Here is a 24,645-nt window from a genome sequence, read left to right on the forward strand (position 1 = left end):
TGTGTTGTTCTATTACATACAGTATCTCACAAAAGCGAGTACACCCCTCAAATTTTTGTAAATATTTTATTACACCTTTTCATGTGATAACACTGAAGAAATGACACTTTGCTACAATGTAAAGTATAGAGTGTACAGCTTGTATAACAGTGTAAATTTGCTGTCCCCTCAAAATAACTCAACACACAGCCATTTATGTCTAAACTGCTGGCAAGAAAAGTGAGTACACCCCTAAGTGAAAATGTCCAAATAGGGCCCAATTAGCCATTTTCTCTCCCCGGTGTCATGTGACTCGTTAGTGTTACAAGGTCTCAGGTGTGAATGGGGAGCAGGTGTGTTAACTTTGGTGTTATCGCTCTCACTCTCTCATACTGGTCACTGGAAGGTCAACATGGCACCTCATGGCAAATAACTCTAAGGATCTAAAAAAAAAAAAAAAAAAGAATTGTTGCTCTACATAAAGATGGCCTAGCCCTAGGCTATAAGATTGGCGAAACCCTGAAACTGAGCTGCAGCATGGTGGCCAAGACCATACAGCAGTTTACCAGGGCAGGTTCCACTCAGAACAGGCCTCGCCATGGTCGACCAAAGAAGTTGAGTGCATATGCTCAGCATCCATTCCAGAGGTTGTCTTTGGGAAATAGACATATGAGTGCTGCCAGCATTGCTGCAGAGGTTGAAGGGGTGGGGGGTCAGCCTGTCAGTGCTCAGACCATACACTGCACATTTCATCAAACTGGTCTCCATGGCTGTCGTCCCAAAAGGAAGCCTCTTCTAAAGATGATGCACAAGAAAGCCCACAAACAGTTTGCTGAAGACAAGAAGACTAAGGACATGGATTTGGTTTTCACTGTCTTTTTTTGATGTTTTTAGATGTATAGATTTGTCATCAGCAATTCTAAAAACCATGAAATGCATACATATTGTAGTAGCAATTTGGGTTTTATCGTTTAAAGTCGCTTTAAAGTGGCAACATCATATGAGACACGGGCCTTGGCAGATCTGATACTGATTTAATCAGAGCCGAGCTTCCATGTGTAGCGAGTATCCACTAATTCACCAGCTCTTCAATTAAGCCCACCTTGTTTACTCTGCAAAAATTGTATTGGCATGTGCATATAAATTCCTGTCTATTGCCTAAAGAGTCATCTATGAGTAAGCACCAGTAGTTACGGTGTGAAACATGTCAGCTATTGATTTCATCTTTTGCTGTATGGTTTTTAACCAATAAAGAAATCGTTGTTGGAGTGCGGCCATCCAGATTGAATTATTTTCTATATGCTACTTTGGATACTGAGCCAGCACCATTATTTGTGAAGGAGAAGATTTTTTTTTTTTTTTGTGACCCAGACACCTGGAGTGGGTTCTTTTCCCTTATGTCCTGTGGTCTGTGACCAAGATAAACTTATTTGGTTCAGATGGTGTCACGCGTGTGTGGCAGCAACCAGGTGAGGAGTACAAAGACAAGTGTGTCTTGCCTACAGTGAAGCATGGTGGTGGGAGTGTCATGGTCTGGGGCTGCATGAGTGCTACTAGCACTTGGGAGCTACAGTTCATTGAGAGAACCATGAATGCCAACATATACTGTGACATACTGAAACAGAGCATGATCCCCTCCCTTCGGAGACTAGGCCACAGGGCAGTATTCCAACATGATAAGGACCCAAAACACCCCCCCAAGATGACCACTGCCTTGCTAAAGAAGCTGAGGGTAAAGGTGATGGAATGGCCAAGCATGTCTCCAGCCCTAAGCCCTAAACCCTATTGAGCATCCTCAAACGGAAGGTGGAGGAGCGCAATGTCTCTAACATGCACCAGGTCCATGGTGTCGTCATGGAGGAGTGGAAGAGGACTCCAGTGGCAACCTGTGAGGCTCTGGTGAACTCCATGCCCAAGAGGGTTAAGGCAGTGCTAGAAAATAATGGTGGCCACACAAATTGACACTTTGGGTCCAATTTGGACATTTTCACTTAGGGGTGTACTCACTTTTGTTTCCAGCGGTTTAGACATTAATGGCTGTGTGTTGAGTTATTTTAAGGGGACAGCAAATTTACACTGTTATAAAAGCTGAACCCTCACTACTTTACATTGTAGCAAAGTGTCATTTCTTCAGTGTTGTCACATGAAAAGATATAATAAAATATTTACAAAACCATGAGGGGTGCACTCGCTTTCATGAGATACTGTAAAATCCCAATCAAATACATTTACGGTTTTGGTTGTAGGCCCTCTTTCACATGGGCTTGTCCGTGCACGAACTATGCTTTGCTCAGCAGGGATCGCTCCGTTGATCCCCGCTGAGCAGGCAGATGCCAGGTCTGTCTCCACTCTCTGTGCTGAGACGGACCTGTCAAAGCCCTGCTGTCCTCTATGGAGAGCAGATGAAAACGGGCCACTTGTCCGTTTTCATCCGATTTTCCAAACGGATGACCATCCGCCTGGATCGGATAGTGGCAGGTGTTAGCGGACATGTCACCGCTGACATCCGCCGCTCCATAGGGCTGAATAGAGCATCCGATCAGGTCTGCCTGAAAAACTGACAGGCAGACCCGATAGGAACGCCCGTGTGAAGGGAGCTTAACATGACAAAATGTGGGCCTAACTTTAAATTCAAAGATAAACTTCACAATCACAATGCCTTTCCAGTGATAGTGCCCTTACTGACCATTAGGGCTCTCTCATTTGGTAAAGCAGAAACCAGTAAGGCCCCAGGAGAAAACGCCAGATCAGACAGGCACACAGAAAAGGCTGGCCATATACATCTGTGAATGTGCTAGCTTGTATGCATGATCAGAGCATATGTGTGTTTGGTACCAACTTCACCTGAGTAGATTCCTCAATAGAAATCTAAAATTCACTGTAACTGCCCTTTTTCTTTTGCAGCTGGTCCCTCCCAAATCTTTCAGTATACACAGGCCAGCTCAGATGAGCTGCTACCCTACTGCACTGTGAACACAGGTCGCTGTGCTCAGTACATTTAGGGAACACTTTTCATTTTCTCAATGAATGCAAAGCATGCTCCTATGAGCCAACGTGGAGAGGAGGGTGATGGTGTCACAATCTCCACCTCGTCCAAACAGAGCACTTTGCATTCGTTCGGAAAAATATTCTCTAAATGGCACCTGTGCCAAGCAAGTGACTCCTTTGCTCAATAAGACGCAGAGCAGACAGTCAGCACGAGCCCTGGAAGCTTGTGGCAATGACTGCAGTAGTTACTACCACAGAGATTTCCAGATCCCACAAGTATGGCACATATATACACTATGGTGCCAAATGTATTAGGATGCCTGCCTTTACACGCACATAAACTTTAAAGTGTTTGTTAACCCTATCATGCAAGTCTATGCCAGCCCCTCTATTAGAGCATGACATAGCACACTGTACCTGTCATTATTTATATATATATATATATATTAAATAAATGAGCATTGTAAATATCTGTTGTTTAGAGCTGTCTTCAGGCCAGTCACATGACGTACCACTCCGATGGATGGCTTCTGCAGGAGGGGCTGTGATTTCCCTCTAACGTCAGCTGGGGAGATCACATGGCCGCTCAGCCCCTCCTGCAGTAGCCCTGGAAACCTTCAGAGAGTCACGTGACCAGCCTGAAGATCACGCTAAACAGGTAGTTACAAAGCTAGTTTTTATAAAAGAAAAACACAGTGTGCTATACCTGCCTAAAATTAAGGGCTGGCCGTGTTCATTAAGTGTTCTTGCATAGCAAGACCACTTACTGTTATCTCACATATATATTTAAGTGTTCTTGCATAGCAAGACCACTTACTGTTATCTCACATATATATTATTAAGTGTTCTTGCATAGCAAGACCACTTACTGTTATCTCACATATATATTATTCTTATTATTATAGCCAAATTTACCACCCTAACTCCTCCCACAGTTTTTACACTACATAGACAAGTAATATACCGAAACGTGCGGATTGTTCCCGAATGGTGTGCTATTACTTTGTGGAACGTTTCGCCGAATGGTTCACGAAATATCGTCGTTTTTGCGGCGAAATTGGTCCTATAGGAATGAATGGGGAAACTAGAGTGGGAGATGACAAAAGCTGGAAAATCAGAACATGATTTCTAAACTGCCGCCACTCCCTCATTTTCAAGCCCACCTACACAAATCTTATATCAAAACGTTCAGCTATCCCTGCTGCCACTAAACATGTCCACGGCTAAGCCATAGTCCTGATAGTTTTCACAATATGACCATTTGTTTGCAACTCACGCCGTCCATTGACATTCATTGAAACTACACTCTAGCCCCCTCCAAATTTGAAGGGCAATTTCTAAACTGCGACTGTGCCTTCATTTTTAATATTTCAGAGACATACTATACATCAACATCTAGGTCTGGGTCTTGTGATTCTCACAATATAAAGATCTTCGCTGTAGGATGTATAGTTTTTAAAATACGGCCATTTGTTTAGAGGTCATTTCAGGAAATTTTAGCCATTAATCAGAGTGTACTGTTAGTGTTTGTTTTGTTGCCATGGTTACCAAAGCTTCTGTTATACACAGGGGGGAGGTGGCTGGAGCATCTCAGCTGATTACAGAGCCCGGGGGAGGGGACAGACACACCATGTACTGATTTATAATAGAGGAATATGATGGGGCAGTTTTGATGGGGTAATTCTGATGGGGCAGTTTTGATGAAGCAGTATTTGGGAAGCATAAACAGGGCATGAGCGTTGCTAGGAAACAGTGGTTGTAAACACAAGATGCTGAGACACTCCAAATGCATGTGACTTCATCTGCTAGACTTGATAATGCTTGTAGACTCCTCCCACAGTTTTCACACTACAGAGACAAATAATATACCGAAACGAGCGGATTGTTCCCGATTGGTGTGTTATTACTTTGTGGAATGTTTTGCCGAATGGTCCACGAAATGACGTTTTTGCGGCGAAATTGGTCCCATAGGAATGAATGGCGAAATGTTCAAAACTAGAGTGGGAAGTGACAAAAGCTGACAACCCCATGATCAGCCAAAACATTATGACCACCCCATGATCAGCCAAAACATTATGACCACCCCATGATCAGCCAAAACATTATGACCGCCCCATGTAAAAAAAAAAAATATTTTTGAAAAAAAAAAAAAATTTTTGAAAAAAGTAAAAAAATAATTTTTGAAAAAAAAAAATCATTTTTGAAAAAAAAAAAAAATTATTTTTGAAAAAAAAAAAATTATTTTTGAAAAAAAAAAATATTTGAAAAAAAAATTTCTTTTAAAAAAAAAATTATTTTTGAAAAAAAAATATATTTGAAAAAAAAAAATATTTTTGAAAAAAAAAAATTATTTTTGAAAAAAAAATTACTTTAAAAAAAATAATAATTTTGAAAAAAAAATTATTTTTGAAATAAAAAAATTCATTTTTGAAAAAAAAAATTACCTTTGAAAAAAAAAATTACTTTTGAAAAAAAAAAATCATTTTTGAAGAAAAAAAAAATCATTTTTGATTAAAAAAAATTCATTTTTGAAAAAAAAAATTACTTTTGAAAAAAATGTTCAGCTCTTTCAGCGAATGATGGAACTTTTTTACTACTATTTATACTTTTTAAAATATTAAGCTTTTTAACACTTTTCACAGTTACTCAAGCCACTCCACCCCACCCAGTTACTCCGCCCACTCCAGTTGTAGAGGCAAGAACACTTTCACAATTTCCCCAGAAATTGTACCTTTTCTAGTTTCTAATTGTTTTACTTTACAAATAGCGGCGGGGACACACAGCAAGGAGCTGAGAGACAGAGGAAGGGGTGAGGAGGAGAGCTGAGAACAGGCTGCGAATGACGGAGGGATGCAAACTGACCACATTGGTCAGTACAGAGAGAAGGATACAGGAAGTGGCAGTTTTTTTTTTTGTTTTTTTTTTTACAGTTTAGAGGGGGCTGGCATAGACTTGCAGATTAAACAGCGCTGTGCTGTTTATTCTGCTTTAAGGAACCAGGATCTCTATTTTTTTTTTTGGGTTAACAAACACTTTAATGGCATACCAGTATTACACGAGACCAGATGCTGTCGGGCACAGCACTGGATTGATTCAGGTGTCTTTGGGAAAGGGGGGCACACAGCTAATACAATTTTTTTTTTTTTAATCTTTATGCAGGGAATGCATTGTGTTAAAAAATGTTTTAACTTAGACTAAGACCACTTTAAGCAGCACATAAACTGGTACCATTAGAAAGATTTTCATTTTTGGAATGATTGTTTGATTTTCTAATAATTAGTGGGGTCAAATCAATGTTTGTGTCAGTAATTTTGAAGGCGCAGGATGACACATTATTTAACAAATTTCTAACAATGTATGTGGTTTTCATTCAGGAAATTATGTTCATTCCAAAATCGAATGTTTAAAAGAAAACTACATTTTGAAGTACTTTCAAACGTTTGTAAAGTTTCTGTAGGCATTATTAAATGTACTGGAAAAACTTTTCCTACTGACATTCATATGAAAAACTACCAGTGTAAGGCCAGCTTTACACCTGTTTCTTTACAGTTTGCAGCCAAGAAGCACTGGTGTGTCTGCTAGACTAATTTTTCCATACAAATGTAAGGTAATCATTCAGCACACAACTCAGAATATAAACAAAACTAATATAATAAACACAAGAGATTGAAAAAAAAAACAAAAACAAAAAAAAGTTGTATTTGTGATATAACAAAAAATCACGAAACAATATGTTTCTTAGATGTTTATGAAAATCTTCCCTGCTTCAGTTCATCAAAACCTCCATCTGTACAAGTCGAGCATTTGTATCTCCAGACATTCTGTATGGAATCATTCCGGCAAAGGTGATAAGGGCACGTGCTTGACTGCGCAAGGCCTGTTAGAGACAACACCACCCGTTAGAAGCAATAAATATTTGCTATAAGAGACAACTTACCGAGCCTGGCGGTGGGATTATCAGCACAATTAGTGAGACCTGCTGCATTTGGTTATATGCCTTGTTTTAAATCAATAAATGTGAGTGCATTGTATGAAGCTGGGGTGGTGGGGTTTGTTCAGACTTACACCTAGGTACTGCACTATTGGAAGCACTTTTGTCTTTTCATGTCATTTTGGAGTTGCTGGTAACCAATGTGGAGCCATTCTTAAAAGGCCAATCACAGAGTGTCTTAAGGAACCAGATTATCAGCTTATAAACTTATTTGACCCCTTGGGGTCTATGATGGAGGTTAGCCTGCATTGCACTCGGTGAAGGGGGCACAAGTCACGGAGTGGAGTCACAATTAGAGACTATTTAGTGCAAATTTTCTTAAGCAGATCCTCTTCTAATACTGTGGAATTTTATCAAATTTTTTCATCACTTAATACATTTTTTTGCTATATCACACAGGGACACTTGCACTTTATTATGAAGTTTGCTTGTTTATATTAATTATGTATATTTAATCAAGAGATATATTTGTTTAGCAGCGCTACCACATAGGTATTTATATCTGTTTTTTGAATTCTCACTTACCGAGTCCTTATCTTCTAAAACTCGCTGTTGTCTGCCAACAGTGGAGGGTCCGCTGCCTTTTAGCCTCTTGTACTGAGTGTATAATATGTTCATTGTTGCAAGGAGAACTTCAGATAAGTTTTGTCTGATCTGTGAAAAAAACAGAACACACAAACTATATACAGAGTAGAAATTCGACATACAGTAATGCGCATTCTCATTACTTCCCACCTTGACTACCATAATACTGTTTTACTTGTCTTTGACCTAACCTCCTCAGAATTTAAGACATATCTAGTATGTCCTAAGTATGAAGACACTCCATTTGCAGAGACGTGTGTTTTTCTGCACACGGTTTGCCCTGCTCACAGCACAACAGTGATCACATACCGTTTTTTTTTTCTGGGCAGGAATATATGTGTATAAAATTCACTGAAATGCGCATGAAAACTGATGTAAACTCATCTCAGTTTTTCGGCACATATGGTGAGTATGAGGCCTAAAGCATGCTCCTGCCTGCAGTTTTATGAGTGGAAAAAGCTGTCAAAATTGAGGCCAGCAAGCCAACTGCAGAGCTGATCGAAACAATGCTATGCTTGATCGGGTGGAGTAGAGGGCAGAAGAGGTATTATAAATCTAATAGTCAGTTGTTAACCCCCTTGTGATCGCAATAAAGGTAAGTGCAAAAATTTTTAAAATTAAAACCCTAAAAGCACCCGTTGCCCCACACACACGCAAATACAAATGCAGATCCAGGGGCGTGGCTTGACACGGCATGGAGTAGGACGTTTGTGTATAGAGCTCAGCTTGTCTGATCTCCTGTTCTATTGATTCTGTGACCCTACAATCTCCTGCCTAGCCTGGTTTTACTCCAGGAGGCTTCTACATCCTATCTTATTATGTCTCCACCCAAAAATCCATGAATACCAGGGCCAAATTGGAGCGATTTTGCCGCCAGATAAAAGAGGCTCCTGGGGAAGATGGCGGCGCCTCGGCTGGAGAGACAGATTCGACGGGAAGCAACACTGCTAAGGTGCTGGAAGCTATTTCATTTTCCTGAACCACGCTGATAAAATAGAGGAAGGGAAGGTGGATATATATCGCTTATTAGACAAGATCTACAAAAACTCTGGGAATGAGTCAAACACTCCAAGACCATGCTGAGTGGAAAAAGCCATTCCGTCCCTTCAGGATACATGACAGTGTGAGAGTAACCATTCTAGGTCCCCCGTTAACAGTTAACTCCAAGGCCCCGTTCAAACGGGCGATCTGATCAGGTCCGCCTGTCAGTTTTTCAGGGGGACCTGATCTGACCCTCCAGTCTCTTCTATGGAGTGGCTGATGTCAGCAGACATATATCCACTGACACCTGCCACTATCCGCTCTTTTTGCCAAAAACAGACAGGTTGGAGACCTATTCTCCATCCCTCTGGCAGATCGAATTGCTTTGGATGAAAACAGACAGGCAGTCTGTTTGATTGCCCCATAGACGAGAGCGGGCTGTGTCCGCATCCGCTTTACATAGCGGAGCGGACACGGATCTGTCATCTGCCCGCTCAGCTGGGATTAGTGGAGATCCCCTGATGAGCGAGCGGATCCCACTTCATGGAAGAGCCCATGTGAAAAGGGACTTAAGAATGAATTCACACTACAATGGAGACCTGCTGGATCTATCCATTGCCGGCTGAGGCAGGGGGCAGTGTGGTGTGTTATTCAGAACATTACACAGCTCCCTTTTATTGTACAAAGTACAAAACGTACACTTCATTCATGGTACTGTACCACAGCACAACCATGTCTTCCCCTAATACAAGCACCTACCCCGCAGTAAAGCTACTTTCACACTGACATCGTCCGTTAGCGTTAGCTCATTTTAGCAGCGCTTTTCAGCCACTAGCGGGGCGGTTTTAACCCCAAAAAAGGGGTAAAGAGTCCCATTTTTGCAGCACTTTCAAAGTGCTTTTAAGGCGCCTTGGAAGCGCTGCCCATTTATTACAATGGGCAGGGCGTTTCGGGAGCACTAAATGCAGCGCTCCCAACCCACCCCAAAGATGCAGCTTGCAGAACTTTTCGCAAACGTCCCACAAGCGCACCTCCCCAGTGTGAAAAGACACACTGCAATGAATAGGAGGCTGTTTTCAGGCACTTAGAGGCCATTTCTAGCGCTAAAGCTCCTGAAAACCGCCCCAGTGTGAAAGGGGTCTAAGAATACACCAGCTAGGCACACATTTAGCCCTTTGATCGTCCCTGATGTTTAACCCCTTCCCGGTCATTGTCATTCGTAGGGAGATGGTGCATATTTTTAGCATTGATCACTGTATTAGTGTCACTGGTTCCCAAAAAAGTGTGCCTTTTATGTTTTTTTTACTGTAAAATGTGTTTGGATAAAATAAATTAAAAAAAAGTGCGTTATTATAGACTGTTCTGACACTGCCGCGTACACACGAGCGGACTTTACGGCAGACTTTGCCCGGCGGACGGGATTTGGTCGGACAATTCGATCGTGTGTGGGCTCCAGCGGACTTTGTTTTCTCAAAAGTTGGACGGACTTAGATTTGAAACATGTTTTAAAATAATACGTCGAAATCGAGTCCGGACGAAAAGTCCGCCGTCTGTATGCTAGTTCGACGGACAAAAAGCCACGCTAGGGCAGCTATTGGCTACGAACTTCCTTGTTTTAGTCCAGTCGTACGTCATCACGTACGAATTCGACGGACTTTGGTGGATTGTGTGTAGGCAAGTCCGTTCATTCAGAAAGTCCGTCGTAAAGTACGCCGGGCAAAGTCTGCCGTAAAGTCCGCTCGTGTGTACGCGGCATTAGTCGCTGATCGCCGCCATTACTAGTAAAAAAATTAAAATATCTCATAGTTTGTAGACGCTATACCTTTTGTGCAAACCAATCAATATACGCTTATTGGGATTTTTTTTGACCAAAAATATGTGGCAGAATACATATTGACCTAAATTTATGAAGAAATTTGATTTGTTTTATATAGAAGAAAGTAAAAAATATATATATTTTTTTTTTTTGCTAAATTGTCTGCCTTTTTTTGTTCATAGCGCAAAAAATAAAAAAGAGCAGTGGTGATCAATGACCACCAAAAGAAAGCTCTATTTGTGGAGGAAAAAAGGACATATATTTTATTTGGGTACTGTGTTGCATGACTGTGCAAATGTCAGTTAAAGTATCACAGTCCCCTATTGCAAAAAAATGGCCTGGTCAGGAAGGGCGTAAATCTTCCGGAGGTCAAGTGGTTAAAGTGAACCCAGATCATTGATCGCACAGTTCCTTTAGGTCCCACTGTTTAAATGAAAGGAAAAAAAAAAAAAAAGTCCACTCACCTCATCACTAAAATTCCTGAAAGCGGCAACCCTCTCCTCCACACTGTCCTGACTTAGCGGAACAATTTTCAGCTTATCAATGATCTGAAAAAAAAAAAAAACAGGCCATTACAAAACTATGATATACCCAATTTTAAGCCATTTTGGACATTACATAATATCTTAGTATTGAGCGACCTACTAAGATGCAACCAATCTGAGCACTAGAAGACACCAGTAGTAATGGGCAACGCTGAACTTAAGTAAAGCAAAACAAAATTTAAAAAAAGGTACTAAGAAAAGACAAATCATCAAAAATTAATTGCAACAATTGTTCTACTGTGTATAATGAATAAAAGCTTTTGAAACAGAAAGCATTTATGGCCCTCTCATGCTTTGTATCCCCGGGTTGTTAAAGAACACCCATACCAAAGTGGAACTGTGTAAACTAGCATCACCATCCCAGTTTCAAGTCTGTACATGTTTTTTTTTTACTGCCTCTAAAAGCTGCTAAAAGCGTGCGTGTGCGTGTGTGTGTGTGTGTGTGTGTGTGTACACATAGGCCAACATGCAGGGGAGTTTAAAGGCAGGGGAAAAAAAAGGCAGACACGCCTACAAGCAGCTGCAAAAACATCCAGTGTGAGAGAGTCCTTAGACTGTCCTGGATAAAAAGACGGACTTCTTGGGCACAGTAGAAGAAAATGGGGGATGTGTACAGGATTTCTGGGTATCTGTACATACAGATGCCACATTACACAGCTGTTGTGTGTGGAAATTAAAGCTACATATACATTGGGCGTTTAGCCCTTGTGCATAAAATACCAGGTTTTTGTGTGCCCGGGGATGCACAGGTGCAGTGTCCATCCCCACTACCTGAGCCTTTCAAAGTCCATTAAAGACTGAAATTCGCAGAGGCTGGAGGTCGAGCGGTACTTGCATTCGGAGGCCCTATGCATTCACCGAGCTATGACCCCAGCATGCATACCTGCACGAAAAGGCCAGTATATGACACACAGAGGCTAAAATGCTGTGTGTGTGTATGAGTCTTTACTTTACTACTGCCCGATTACATCAAGAATATGCTTAGACTGATCAAATCACTTACAAATGAGTGTTATGTACTGGCCAGAGCAAGAGAAAGGTTAGGTGGAGTTAAGGGCTCTTTCACACCTACGGACAGTTCAGGTCAGTCAGTCAGTCAGTTTTTCAGGCGAACCTGAACAGGCGCTCCATTCACCTCTATGGAGTGAAGGATGTCAGTGGTGACATGTCCGCTGACATCCGATCCGCTAAATCCAGACATATAGAAACCCTATTTTCCAACCGTCTGGCGGAACGGATGAAAACGGACAAGCGGATCCGGTTTCATCTGATCCCCCGTAGAGGATAGCGGAGATCTGACAGGTCCATCTCTGCACAGTGAGTGGAGATGACCTGTCATCCGCCGGTTCAGCGGGGATCAACGGATCGATCCCTGCTGAGCAAGTGGTGTTTGTGAAAACAGACAATAAAGTGTGATAGAGCCCTAACAGTTTCGCTTTTCCAAATTGAAAGTAACTAATTTAAAATTTTTATGCTGGAAAAAAAAAAAAACATCATTAGTTAAAGAGGGACTAAAGGCAGAAAAGATTAACTATGCTCCAACAGTCCGACACCTGCGGGGTCCCCTGTTGTCATCATCTTCTCCCTGGTTTCTTCCTCATGCTGGGCTTAAACCATCTTGATTGGCCAGTGAAAGGTGATAGTCATTCCTTCACAGGAGTTATTAATTCGGGCATGCTGGCACTGAACCAAAAATGTACACAGAGATGTGCATTGAACAGCCCCACACACATTCTGCAGAGGATTGTGAAGAGGCAGGCAAGTTTATTATATTGCAGAAGAGACTTGTCCCTTTTGCAATAAAAAGCCTGCCTTTTCGAAAAAAAAAAATTTGGGGGTTCAGTTCCACTTTAAATTACAAAACACTCTTCTGTTGTACAAGAGAATGGGAAGGAGAAAACATTGCATCCATAGAACAGTGAATGCAACATTTTTTGAAGCGGATAACTCTCCCTCCTGATGTGACAAGCACATCTACAGCGCTGGATTACTGGTGCCCCAGATCTAATAACCCCTATGTGTTAAATACAGCAAAATAGAGAATACCACACATTTAACACAACTGCATCCGTGTACCAGCTTACATCAAAGGCGACATCTATATGGCCGGCGTGATAACTATCAAAAAACGTCATCAAATCCAACAGCAGGTAAAATGTGGCACTAATAGATTTTTCAGCGCTTGTTCCCTGCGATCTGTATCTAGAATAAAAAGGAAATGGTGTTAATCAAAATATAGAGAGTTTATCAAAATTTCTCTCTCAAAACATGCTGAAATCACTGTACACACTGAAGCCAATACCAAGTTGTGTTAGGTTGTCCATTTACTAAACAGTCAGATTAAAACATCTATTATATGAGGGCCAAGCCCTATGATGTACTTCACAGCTGCCCTTCCTCTGTACTACCATGGAAAATCTATCACACTGTTAAAGTCAGATCCACATACTATATAGTACCCCACACAGGGGCAATTATTGACTTTATCACAGGACATCTTTCTTTAATGTAGAAACGCAACAGAACACCAATCTACGGAGCATAAAAATAGATGTGCTTAGTATAGCGCAATTTCAAGTGACATTCTAAACACCAAACCCAGATGGAGATCAGAGAAAGTTACCCCAGGTAAGAGTGGGGTGAACTTACAGTACAAAAACCTGAGGGGGTATTGAGGTGTCTCCTTTTGCTGTAAAATACAGGGATCACTTACCTTATGCATTATCGATTTCCTTAAATGAATAATGGTGTACTATTTCCCCAGGGAGTGAGTTGACCTTCCAGTGTAAATACCAAAAATTGGTATCTAGGTCTCTGTCTTCCGTGTAATACAGCTATATATCTGAAAATACTAGGATTAAGCCCATGATGGCTGAAACACATTAGAGGGCATAGATTGGGAGGGGATTGAGCTGAAGCATTCTTGTCATACTTGAAACTGAGCAGCTTTTGCTGTGTGCTTTCACCTTTCCTTTGTAAAATTACTCTAGGCACTTAACCTGTCTACGAATCCTGAGACACTGGTACTTGTTGCCGCCAATGGATGGCCTTAATCACCTGACACGGTCTGCTCTATATTTTGGGTCTTACAGAAAGCATTCTTTACTTCTCAGTTTTCTCTCATTTCATTTTTTGTAAGCACTGTGCACTTATGTCTTGAGAATAATAGTTCTGCTCTGTTATGAATTATACCAATAAAACAAAAAATTTAAAAGAAAGCATCGTCTCACAACAAAAAATCCTAAAAGGCAGAGACTTGCAACGTCTCTGCAAACCTATTTCCAAGCCTCCCATTACTTTTTTTTTAATGGGGGTTTTGTGTATACTGTATGGCAGAAGCTAGGGACAATGTAATATATGCATACTTGCACATTATGTCAAGAACTCACTTCCACCTGAGTAGGAATTATAGGACCCACAGCCAGATATGGTCAGTACAAAATGAGGTCAAATCTCTATACGAACATCATATAACAGGTTTGGGTAAGAAATACCTGCTGGTCTTAAAGGGAGGACATAAAGCCTCTACACCCTTAAAGCGAAGTTCCGACAAAAAAAAAAAAAATTAAAAGTCAGCAGCTACAAATACTGCAGCTGCTGACTTTTAATAAAATTGGACACTTACCTGTCCCAGGGTCCAGCGATGCGGGGGAACAAAGCCCCACTCGTCTCCCCCAGCTCTCTGCGGTGCCGACATTGTCAGTGTGGGCGGCTGGCTGTGGCTTCACAGCCAGGCACGCACTGCGCATGCTGCGCTGTGACTGGCCAGGCAATCATCTGGGACCTGTGACGTGTTCCAGATGATTGCCAAGAGGGAGGAGGGAGAGGTGACCTTACTTCCGGCGCTGCGGTGCCCTGGGAGGAAGTGGGAGCTGGAACCCTCTAAACCCTCTAAAATGACATGCCAAATGTCATGTCAGGGGGTCACCTTCCCTTAAAGCGGAAGTTCCATTTTTGGGTGGAACTTCGCTTTAAGCGCCTAGGTTTAGGGGTTGAAAAATCCTGGGACACATCATGGACACAGAGCCTTAAATAATTACTTAATGGGTTATAGGCCACCTTCAGGTAATGGACACTGGTATACCCAATCCAGGAAGTTCACTCCCTACATAACCCCTCCTTCTTCCAGGAGCACAACAGTTTTGGTAGTAAAGCAATATACTTAAATCCCAAAAAAGTGGGGAGGGACCTCTGTGTCCCACGACGTACTCCAATAAAAAGATTTTACAGGTAAGCTATTATAAAAATCCTATTTTCTTTATCGTACATCATGGGACACAGAGCCTTAAGTAATCAGCTAATGGGACGTCCCATAGCAATGCTACTTGAGGGGAGGGAGACACAACTGAAGGGTACCCCCAGACTTGAGGACCTATACTGATGCCTGCAGCACACTGTGCCTGAATGCGATATCCTCATACCTCCTTACATCCACCTGATAATATTTTGTGAATGTATGCACTGAAGACCAAGTTGCGGCCTTACAGATCTGAGCCATAGAGGCCTGATGATCCACTGCCCAAGAAGCACTAACCGCCCTGGTAGAGTGCGCCTTAACTTGAATAGGGGGAATCTTACCCCTTAAATCATAAGCTTAAATTATAACTTGCAGAATCCACTTAGCGACAGTGGATTTCGATGCTGCCTGTCCTTTTTTAGGACCCTCTGGCAGAATAAATAAGACATCAGTCTTACAAATCTGAGCAGTTTCCTTTAAATAGATTTTCACTGCTCTCACCACATCAAGACAACGTATTGACTTTTCTTCCCTGGAACATGGGTTTTGGAAAAAACGATGGCAGGACAATATCTTGGTTCAGGTGGAAACCTGAGACCACTTTTGATAAAAAAAAAACCTGGACGAGGGCGCAACACCACTCTGTCCTCATGAAAAATCAAATATGGCTCTTTACAAGAAAGAGCAGCCAATTTGGAAACCCTCTTCGCTGAGGATATAGCAACCAAAAATATCAACTTCCTTGTCAGAAGGACTAAGGGAATATGTTGCATCAGTTCAAATGGTCGTTTTTGTAACACAGACAAAACTATGTTCAAGTCCCAAGGGTTCAAGGGAGATTTTGACGCATCACCCTTTGCATAAAACTCCAGACTAATGAATGTGTAGCAAGTGGTCTTTGAAATAAGACCGATAAAGCTGAGACTTGGCCTTTAATAGTACTCAAGGTCAATTTCATTTCTACCCCTAATTATAGAAAGGCAAGAATTCTGCCTATGATATATCTCCGAGGGTGCCAACCCTTGGATTCACACCAGGAAGCATAAGCCCTTCAGACTCTATAATATATAGTTCTGGAAGCTGGCTTCCTTACATTAAAGTAGAGACAACTGCCCTGGAAAGCCCACGTTTCTTCAGAATGTGGGTTTCGATAACCAAGCTGTTAAATTTAGAGACCGTAAGGAAGGATGGAATATCGGTTCCTGTGAGAGCAGATCTGGCCGTAGTGGGAGGGACCATGGGCCCTCCACTGCCATCTTTACAATTTCTGCATACCATGACCTTCTGGGCCATGTGGGTGCCACCAGAATTACTGGCTTTCTTTCCAGCTTGATCCTGCAAAGAAGTCGAGGCAGCAACTGAATAGTGGGGAATGCATAGATCAGTGAGAACTGATCCCACGGGGTCACCAACATATCTGTTCCGCATGCGAGTGGATCCCTTGTTCTGGCCACAAAGTTGACTAACTTCATGCTGAACCTGGACGCTAGAAGATCTACATCTGGAGTCCCCCATCTTTGGCAAACAGCACGAAATATGTCGGGGTGAAGAGACCATTCCCCTGGGAATAACTGCTGATGGCTCAAGTAGTCTGCCTGCCAATTCTCTACTCCCGGAATGAAGACTGTTGATAGGCACGGACCATTCTTTTCTGCCCAAGTTAGAATATGCTTCACCTCTCTCTGCGTTGACAGACTTTTGGTGCCCCCCTTCGTGATCAATATAGGCCACAGCTGTGGCATTGTCAGATTGAATCCTGACAGGACAATCCCGTAACCTGAAAGTCCAGGCCTTTAGAGCCAGACGCACTGCCCGAATCTCTAGGATATTGATGGGCAAGGTTCTTTCGGTTCTTGACCACTGTCCCTGTCTAGTACTGCTCCCCAGCCTGAAAGGCTGGCATCCGTCGTTACCACTTTCCAGATGACTGGTCTGAAGGATTATCCTTTCAGCAGATTCTGGGTTAGCAACCACCAAGTGAGGCTTTGGGACACTCTTGTGGACAGCCGCATTGGCAAGTCTAAAGCTTGAATTTTGTTCCAAGTAGACAGGATACTGTTTTGCAACAGTCACGAATAGAACTGGGCATAGGGAACTGCTATGAATGAAGCCACCATGGTTCCTAGCAACCTCATGCAGAGGTGAATGGAGGGATCGCCTTTTGAGCTTACCATCCGCACCAGCTCTCTTATGGAGTTGATCTTTGCCTGAGAGGCAAGAACACCTTTTCCTGGGCTGTGTCTATGATCAGACCCAAGTACTCCAGCCTTTTTAGCGGTATTAAGGAAGAATTCTCTAGGTTGAGAATCCAACCCAAACTTTCCAGATAACTGGTTGTAGTGCGTACGCTTTGCTCCAAACGAGCCACCGACTGGTCTATTAACAATAGATTGTCTAGGTACGCTACGACTGTTATGCCCTGTGCCCTTAACCTGGCTAGAGGTGGGGCCAGCACTTTTGTGAACACCTGGGGTGCTGTGGTTGGCCCGAAGGGCAGGGCTACAAACTGGAAATGCTGCTGTTCTAACTCGAACTGCAGAAACTTTTGGCGAGCAGGAAATAAAGGAACATGCAGATATGCATCCCTGATGTTGATAGAAGCCAAAAGTTCTCCTCCTAGGATAGAAACTACTGATCCGATTGTCTCCAAGCGAAAGGAGTGGATCTTCAGGAATTGATTTAGATTTTTTAGATCTAGAATAGGTCTGACATCTTCATTTGTTTTGGTACCATAAAAAGATTTGAATAAAACCCCAAACCTTGCTCTTTTGTGAGGATCTGTATGATCACCCGTTGAGATATTAATCGGTCTAGTGCCTGAAACAGAGATTGTCTTTTCTCTGGATCTTTGGGAATGCTTGACCTCAGGAAATGAGACGGTGGAAAGTCCCGAAATTCCAGCTTGTACCCCAGCGTTACCGTGGAGATGACCCATCTGTCCTGAATTTCCTCTTGCCAGAGTTCTGAAAATTGCAGAAGTCTCCCCCCCACTTTGGTGAGGGGCGTTGCCTCTTCATGATGAGGCTTTAGGATTCTGCTTTGCAAGTTTCCGACCCCATGACTTCTTTTGAGGCTGGGTCTGAACCTGAGGTTTTCCTCTAGAGTCTGACGGTGGAGGCCGTCGCCACTGCCTAGAGGCGGAAACCCCTGGCGCAGGGGAACGAGCCCGTTTAAATGACGGGTGTTTATACTTTCTTTTGACTGCCAAAAGAGTACTTTTCCCACTAGAAATTGTTTGGCTATATTTGTCCAAGTCTTCTCCAAATAGCAGCTCCCCATGAAAGGTAAGGTAAAAGCAGGCATAAAATAAAATAAATGCATTTTTTATGCACAATAAAGCCCTAGCTTACTTCACTATTAGTCCATCTCTTTCCTTTTGGGTACCTGTTTATCATCTTGAAGAAACATTTATCAACAAGTTCCACCATTCATTCTGCTTGACGTCCTTTGGATATCGGTACAAGCCTTATTGACCCCCAGACTGAAAAGCTGGGTGTCATTGTGCTCTGGTGAGTGGGGACACATGTGGGGGTGTCTTGGTACGCCTGAAAAATTCTCTGAAACATTTTTTCTGCACTGTTGGCACACCAGATGTGAAGCATTTTTTCAGTTTTTTTATGGACTTTACATAGTGTTTTTTTCACTTATGATAGGTTTATGTTTGTGAGCGCTTTATCTATGTATTTTTATTGTGGTCAAGTGTTTAGCACTTTGTGTATAGCAGCTTCATTCACATTTGTATTACCCTATTTGCTACAAAATGTATAGGTCCTTACCTCTCTGCAATAGAAAAAGCCATGTTTTTCAGACGTTCTCTGTTGGACTGTGGAGTGCCGATTTGGGCAACCACAGGACTCAACAACTTGTTTGTCAGTTCCAAAACTTTGTCTGGATTCTAAAGAGAAATAAATAAATGAATAAAAAGACGGCAAACTAGGCAACAGGGTCTAAACAGTTGTCAGATTAAGAACCACATATTTCTACTTGGGTTTTGTTAAAAATTCATATAATCGCCATGCAAGACATTTAGTCATTTTAAAAAATGGCCTTTGCCTTTTTAACATCTGTCAAAATCAAACTTCTGCCTCATCATGGCAAGACTGCAACAGGTTCTAAAGTTAATCTGGGAGTCTCCACGATTCTTGTTTTTCATGCACCAGCAAGTGGCTTACTGAGGGCCCATTCACATTAGAATGCAATGTGCTGCATATTGAGAAATAATGTGTCTTGCTGTGTTAGACAGCCCATTTGAAAAATGATTGACCTGAAACACAGAGCATGAAAAATAGTGCAGGGTGCATTTTTCTCAGCACACTAGGCACCATAACTGGCGATGCGTTGCTGGGTGTAGCAGTACAATGCGCTTGGGGTTTCAGAATTGCATCAAGAGTGGTGTGAATAGGCCCTACGCCATCCCCCAACAGTATATAGGGAGCTTTTCTGTAAAAAATAAAATCCCTGTTATATCCCTGATATTTTGTCAAAAGCAATATGAGAAATGACAGTCCCAGGACAGTAAACCCTTCTAAGAAACCTAAAAAAAAAAATCACCCACAATTAAAAGTGGTTCTGAAGTGTCAAAGTTTTTTTACCTTCATGCATTCAATGCATGAAGGTAAACCCCCCCCCCCAATGCTTACCTGAGCCCCCTTCGCAATCCAACGATGTGCACAAGGGCATCGGCTCTCTGGGGACTATCCTATTTCCTTGGCTGAGGCAGCAGCGGGAGCCATTGGCTGTCAATCACAGCCAGTGAGCCAATCAGAAGAGAGAGGGGGGTAAGGCTGAGCCATAGCACACACAAGAAAAAAACTTGCCTTTAAGATCCCAAGTTCATTGGTTTAAAGAAGTCTCAAAGTTTTTCTTAGTTCCTTCTGTACCTTTGTACCTTAAGGGACAAAGCACATGCAGCACTTGGTCCTGTCTTTTTAGGTGGTCCGGATCATGAGCTAGCAGGGTTGATATCGTGTCATTTGACCGCAGTGCTCATAAGGAGATGAATATGACGAATGGCGTTAGCCAGTTCTGCTGCGGGACATTCCATCTGTTATGCTATAGACTATACCGTGGACAGAAAGCTGCTGGCTGTTTAAACTGCTGTAATGTGAGCATATATTTGATTTTTATTGAGGATGATGCACTAGGCCTGTGAGCCCTCTGTTCTATTTTTTAAGATTTCAGTGCATAGACATCCCCAGTCCTTTGAGGGCAGCAAGGTGGCACTTATCCAGACTTGCCAGGACAAGAGCCTAGACAAGCACCACTGTTGGGCCCACCTTTGAGCGCAGGAGATTCAGGTTTTGTATGGTCAAGCAGTTCATGCAAGGTGAATGACAGAAAGACGACAACGATGAGATTGGCAGGGGGAGAGGAGGGAAAAAACCTACAGGGGGCAGGAGACTATACAGGTGTCGGCAGAGAAGAGGAGAATGAGCCTTACAGAGGGAGGTGGGGAAGAGAAATTAATGCAGGAGGCAGAGGCCTTTCTTTTTACCATGAACCACTGGACCAGCTGGTAAAATTGTTTTACTGCTGAGACTTCTTTAAATACGAGAGATTTAATTCTAGACAAGACTGTATCCTGACATCTGAAGAACATAATGACTATTTTACCAAGTACATTCTAAGGGCCCTAGGAAATCTGCCACAAAAAGATTTTCATTTCAGTTTTTCTTGGAATTCTCCTTCAAATTACACATAAATAATATTTCTGAATAATTTAATTACACATTAAAAAAATATGTGCACACACTACCTTGGCCAACTCATAGAGTTTAGCTGCTTCCTCGAACAAGCCCTTCTGTTCTGCCACAGATGCCACTTCACTAATAATTGGTTTTGTGTCTCTTGTAAATTTATCAATTGCACCAGGCTGTCAAAACAAAGTATAATGCAAAAAAAAGTCATAGGTAGAACTGTTAAATCCTGCTATACATTAGTTCACATACAGTTGTGCTCATAAGTTTACACACCCTGCCAGAATTTATGATTTCTTGGTCATTTTTCAGAAAATATGAATGATAAAACACAAAAACTTTTCCTTTTACTCATGGTTAGTGTTTGATAATAAATGGCTTCAGCCAATCAGCTGTGTTTACTCTTTTTAGATCATAATCACAACAGAAACTACCCAAACGACCCTGATCAAAAGTTTACATGCCCCAGTTCTTAATACCGTGTAACATCAATGACAGCTTGAAGTCTTTTGTGGTATTTGTGGATGAGGCTCTTTATCTTCTCAGATGGTAAAGCTGCCCATTCCTCTTGGCAAAAAGCCTCCAGTTCCTGTAAATTCTTGGGCTGTTTTGCATGAACTGCATGTTTGAGATCTCCCCAGAGTGGCTCAATGATATTGTAGGTCAGGAGACTGAGATGGCCACTCCAGAACCGTCACTTTATTCTGCTGTAGCCAATGACAGGTCGACTTTGCCTTGTGTTTTAGACCATGGTCATGCTGGAATGTCCAAGTACATCCCATGCGCAGCTTCTTGGCTGATGAATGCAAATGTTCCTCCAGTATTTCTTGATAACATACTGCATTCATTTTGCCATCAATTTTGACCAAATTTCCTGTGCCTTTGTAGCTCACACATGCCCAAAAACATCAGCGATCCACCTCCGTGTTTCACACTAGGAATGGTGTACCTTTCATCATAGGCCTTCTTGACTCCTCTCCAAACGTAGCGTTTATGGTTGTGGCCAAAAGCTAAATTTTGGTCTCATCACTCCAAATGACTTTGTGCCAGAAGGTTTGAGGCTTGTCTCTGTGCTGTTTAGCGTACTGTAAGCAGGATACTTTGTGACATTTGCATAGTAATGCCTTTCTTTTGGTGACTCGACCATGCAGCTCATCTTTCTTCAAGTGCCTCCTTATTGTGCATCTTGACACAGCCACACCACATGTTTTCAGAGAGTCCTGTATTTCACCTGAAGTTATTTGTGGGTTTTTCTTTGCATTCCGAACAATTTTCCTGGCAGTTGTGGCTGAAATTTTAGTTGGTTTACCTGACCGTGGTTTGGTTTCAACAGAACCCCTCATTTTCCACTTCTTGATTTGAGTTTGAAGACTGCTGATTGACATTCTCAATTCCTTGGATAACCTTTTACATCCCTTTCCGTTTTATACAGTTCAACTACCTTTTGCTTTCCCCATGACTCCGAATCCAGAAACGTCAGTACAGCACTGGATGAAAGATGCAAGGGTCTGTCAGGAGTCCAGAAACTCATTGATACCTTTTTATACACACACACACACACCAATTACAAGCAAACAGATCACAGGTGAGGATTGTACCTTTAATAGCCATTAAAACCCCTTTGTGTCAACTTGTGTGCATGTTATCAGGCCAAAATCACCAGGGTATGTAAACTTTTGATCAGGGTCATTTGGGTAATTTCTGTTGTGATTATGATCTAAAAAGAGTAAACACAGTTGATTGATAATACTTGGCTTCAGCCAAACACTGACCATGAGTGAAAGAAATGTTTTTGTGTTATCATTCATATTCTCTGAAAAATGGCCAAGAAATCGTAAATTCTGCCAGGGTGTGTAAACTTATGAGCACAACTGTACTTATAAGACATAACATATACCAAGCAATGTGGTCATTAACAAGTAGCATACAGTGCATGTGCCTGAGGCACAATGGGACTTTCCCCAGGCTAACTAGATCTTTTGGGAAGTCAGCAGTTGATGAAAATACAACTCACGTCTGTTTTTGGAGCCACAAGCTAATTTAGCGTTGTTTTTTTTTTTTTTTTTTTTTAGGTGCGGGGTCAGGATTATGTAGCAATTTACCTTTCTGGTGCCATCGGTTTCTAGCTTTCCCAGAAGCATGTCAAACTGCAAAAAAATTAAAAACAATTGAGAATTTTGTTACAGACATTAAATGCAGTCAGTCATTAAAGAAAGGAAACATGGGTACCTCCCGACTCTCGATCACCAGTTCACTGACACATCTCAGGAACATATTCTTGTCTTGAATGTCCTTCTCATTTCTACAAGATATGGGTTCAAATGATGAAAATGAAAGCCAGTCTACAGACATAGAACCCTTATTCTTGTAATGGATAAGACAATAAAAACAATATCTATATGAGAGAGATCCGGATCTATCACATCTGCAAGACATTCTAACCCAAGTGACTGTCCTGCAGCATAGGTATTCAGACGGCTCTATGCAGAACCTTTCCTAACAACCTGTATCTTGGAGCAACTGATCAGTAAGCACGATCGCCATAATCACGCATCCCTCATTAATAATAATGAGCTGAAGGCAGTATTGAAAACTGAAATCATTGTTAAAGCGGAGTTCCACCCAAAAATGGAACTTCTGCTTTAAGTGCTGGTGACCCCCTGACATGCCACATTTGGCATGTCATTTTTTTGGGGGGGATGGGAGAGCGGGTACCCTGTTTTTACAGGCAACCAGCTCCCACTTCCTCCCCTGGCGCCGGAAGGAAGATCACCTCTCCCCCTCCCTCCCTGCAATCTTCTGGGACACGTCACAGGTCCCAGAAGATTGCCCAGCCATTCACAGCACGCAGCGCAGCTCACTTCCGGCTGTGAAGCCACAGCCGGGTGCCCACAGTTAGAATGCCGGTGCCGCAGAGAGGAGGGGGATTGGAGCGGGGCTTCCTGGACACGCATCACTGGACTGTGAGACAGGCGAGTGTCTGATTATTAAAAGTCAGCAGCTACACTTTTTGTAGCTGCTGACTTTTAAATGGGTGGAACTCTGCTTTAAGTAATATTAAAAATTAAATCTCTAGCCAAAATATTGTCTTCATTTTGAATAACGTAGACAATAGTTAGTACCCGTCACACTTTTTCTGTTGCCTGTGTCTCCTTAGGAAGATGTCCTCCCACTTCCTGTCCTGGAGACTCAACAGGAAAGAAGTGACTATATCCCTGAGGTGAGAGGAAATCCCTCTTTAGACAGCTGTCACCAGAACAGGTGACCCAAAATGGAAGCTTTTCCTACTATTCCTGTTTCCATGACAAGTGTAAAATGTTGGAATTTCTATCATATTCTCTCCCAGGGACAATCATTAACCAGAAGAACTGAGGCGGGAGCAGTTCACCAGCGGGGACACAGAGCTCAATTCACTAAAGGATATCAGGGCCATGTATCCAAATATTGCATGCGATAATGAAAAGGTCAATTCCCTACAGGTTTATGCGGTATTTACAACAAAAATAATAAATGATTGGTCTAAAGTGGGGTGAACGATTGCTGTTTCACAGCAAAACGGAACCGATGAACGAAAATTATGCGAAAATTCTCATACAACAAAGGTTTTTTTTTTTTTTTGTTGTTTCTGATCATGCGCAGTCTTTCTTTTCTGATTTTTCTTGTACGAAAATCATACGAAAACAGTACACATTAAACGAGAATTGTTCGTTCTGTTCCCCTGAAAAATTTTGGAGTTTATCCCTTCGGGAATTTTATAAATTCGGAATCGGCTGTCGAAAGTTGTGTACACACTATACAAAAATCGTATGAAAATTCTTTGGACGAAA

At 42.1% G+C, this 24,645-nt stretch overlaps 1 protein-coding gene across 1 annotated transcript in view; it reads right to left on the bottom strand.

Moving 5' to 3' along the window:
• Nucleotides 1-6,633: 6,633 nt before the first annotated feature.
• NUP93 (nucleoporin 93) overlaps nt 6,634-24,645 on the bottom strand; it is a 47,403-nt gene continuing 29,391 nt past the window's right edge. The window contains exons 15-22 of the mRNA XM_073605531.1: nt 23,048-23,120; nt 22,921-22,965; nt 20,878-20,994; nt 18,899-19,017; nt 12,970-13,087; nt 10,805-10,888; nt 7,484-7,612; nt 6,634-6,844 (exon numbers count right to left, since the gene is read on the bottom strand). Of these exons, the coding sequence (XP_073461632.1) occupies nt 6,734-6,844; nt 7,484-7,612; nt 10,805-10,888; nt 12,970-13,087; nt 18,899-19,017; nt 20,878-20,994; nt 22,921-22,965; nt 23,048-23,120 (796 nt within the window). The 3' untranslated portion in view covers nt 6,634-6,733. The remainder of the gene's footprint in view (nt 6,845-7,483; nt 7,613-10,804; nt 10,889-12,969; nt 13,088-18,898; nt 19,018-20,877; nt 20,995-22,920; nt 22,966-23,047; nt 23,121-24,645) is intronic.

This window comes from Aquarana catesbeiana, linkage group LG11, assembly GCF_042186555.1.
Source record: "Aquarana catesbeiana isolate 2022-GZ linkage group LG11, ASM4218655v1, whole genome shotgun sequence".
NCBI classification, from domain to species: domain Eukaryota; kingdom Metazoa; phylum Chordata; class Amphibia; order Anura; family Ranidae; genus Aquarana; species Aquarana catesbeiana.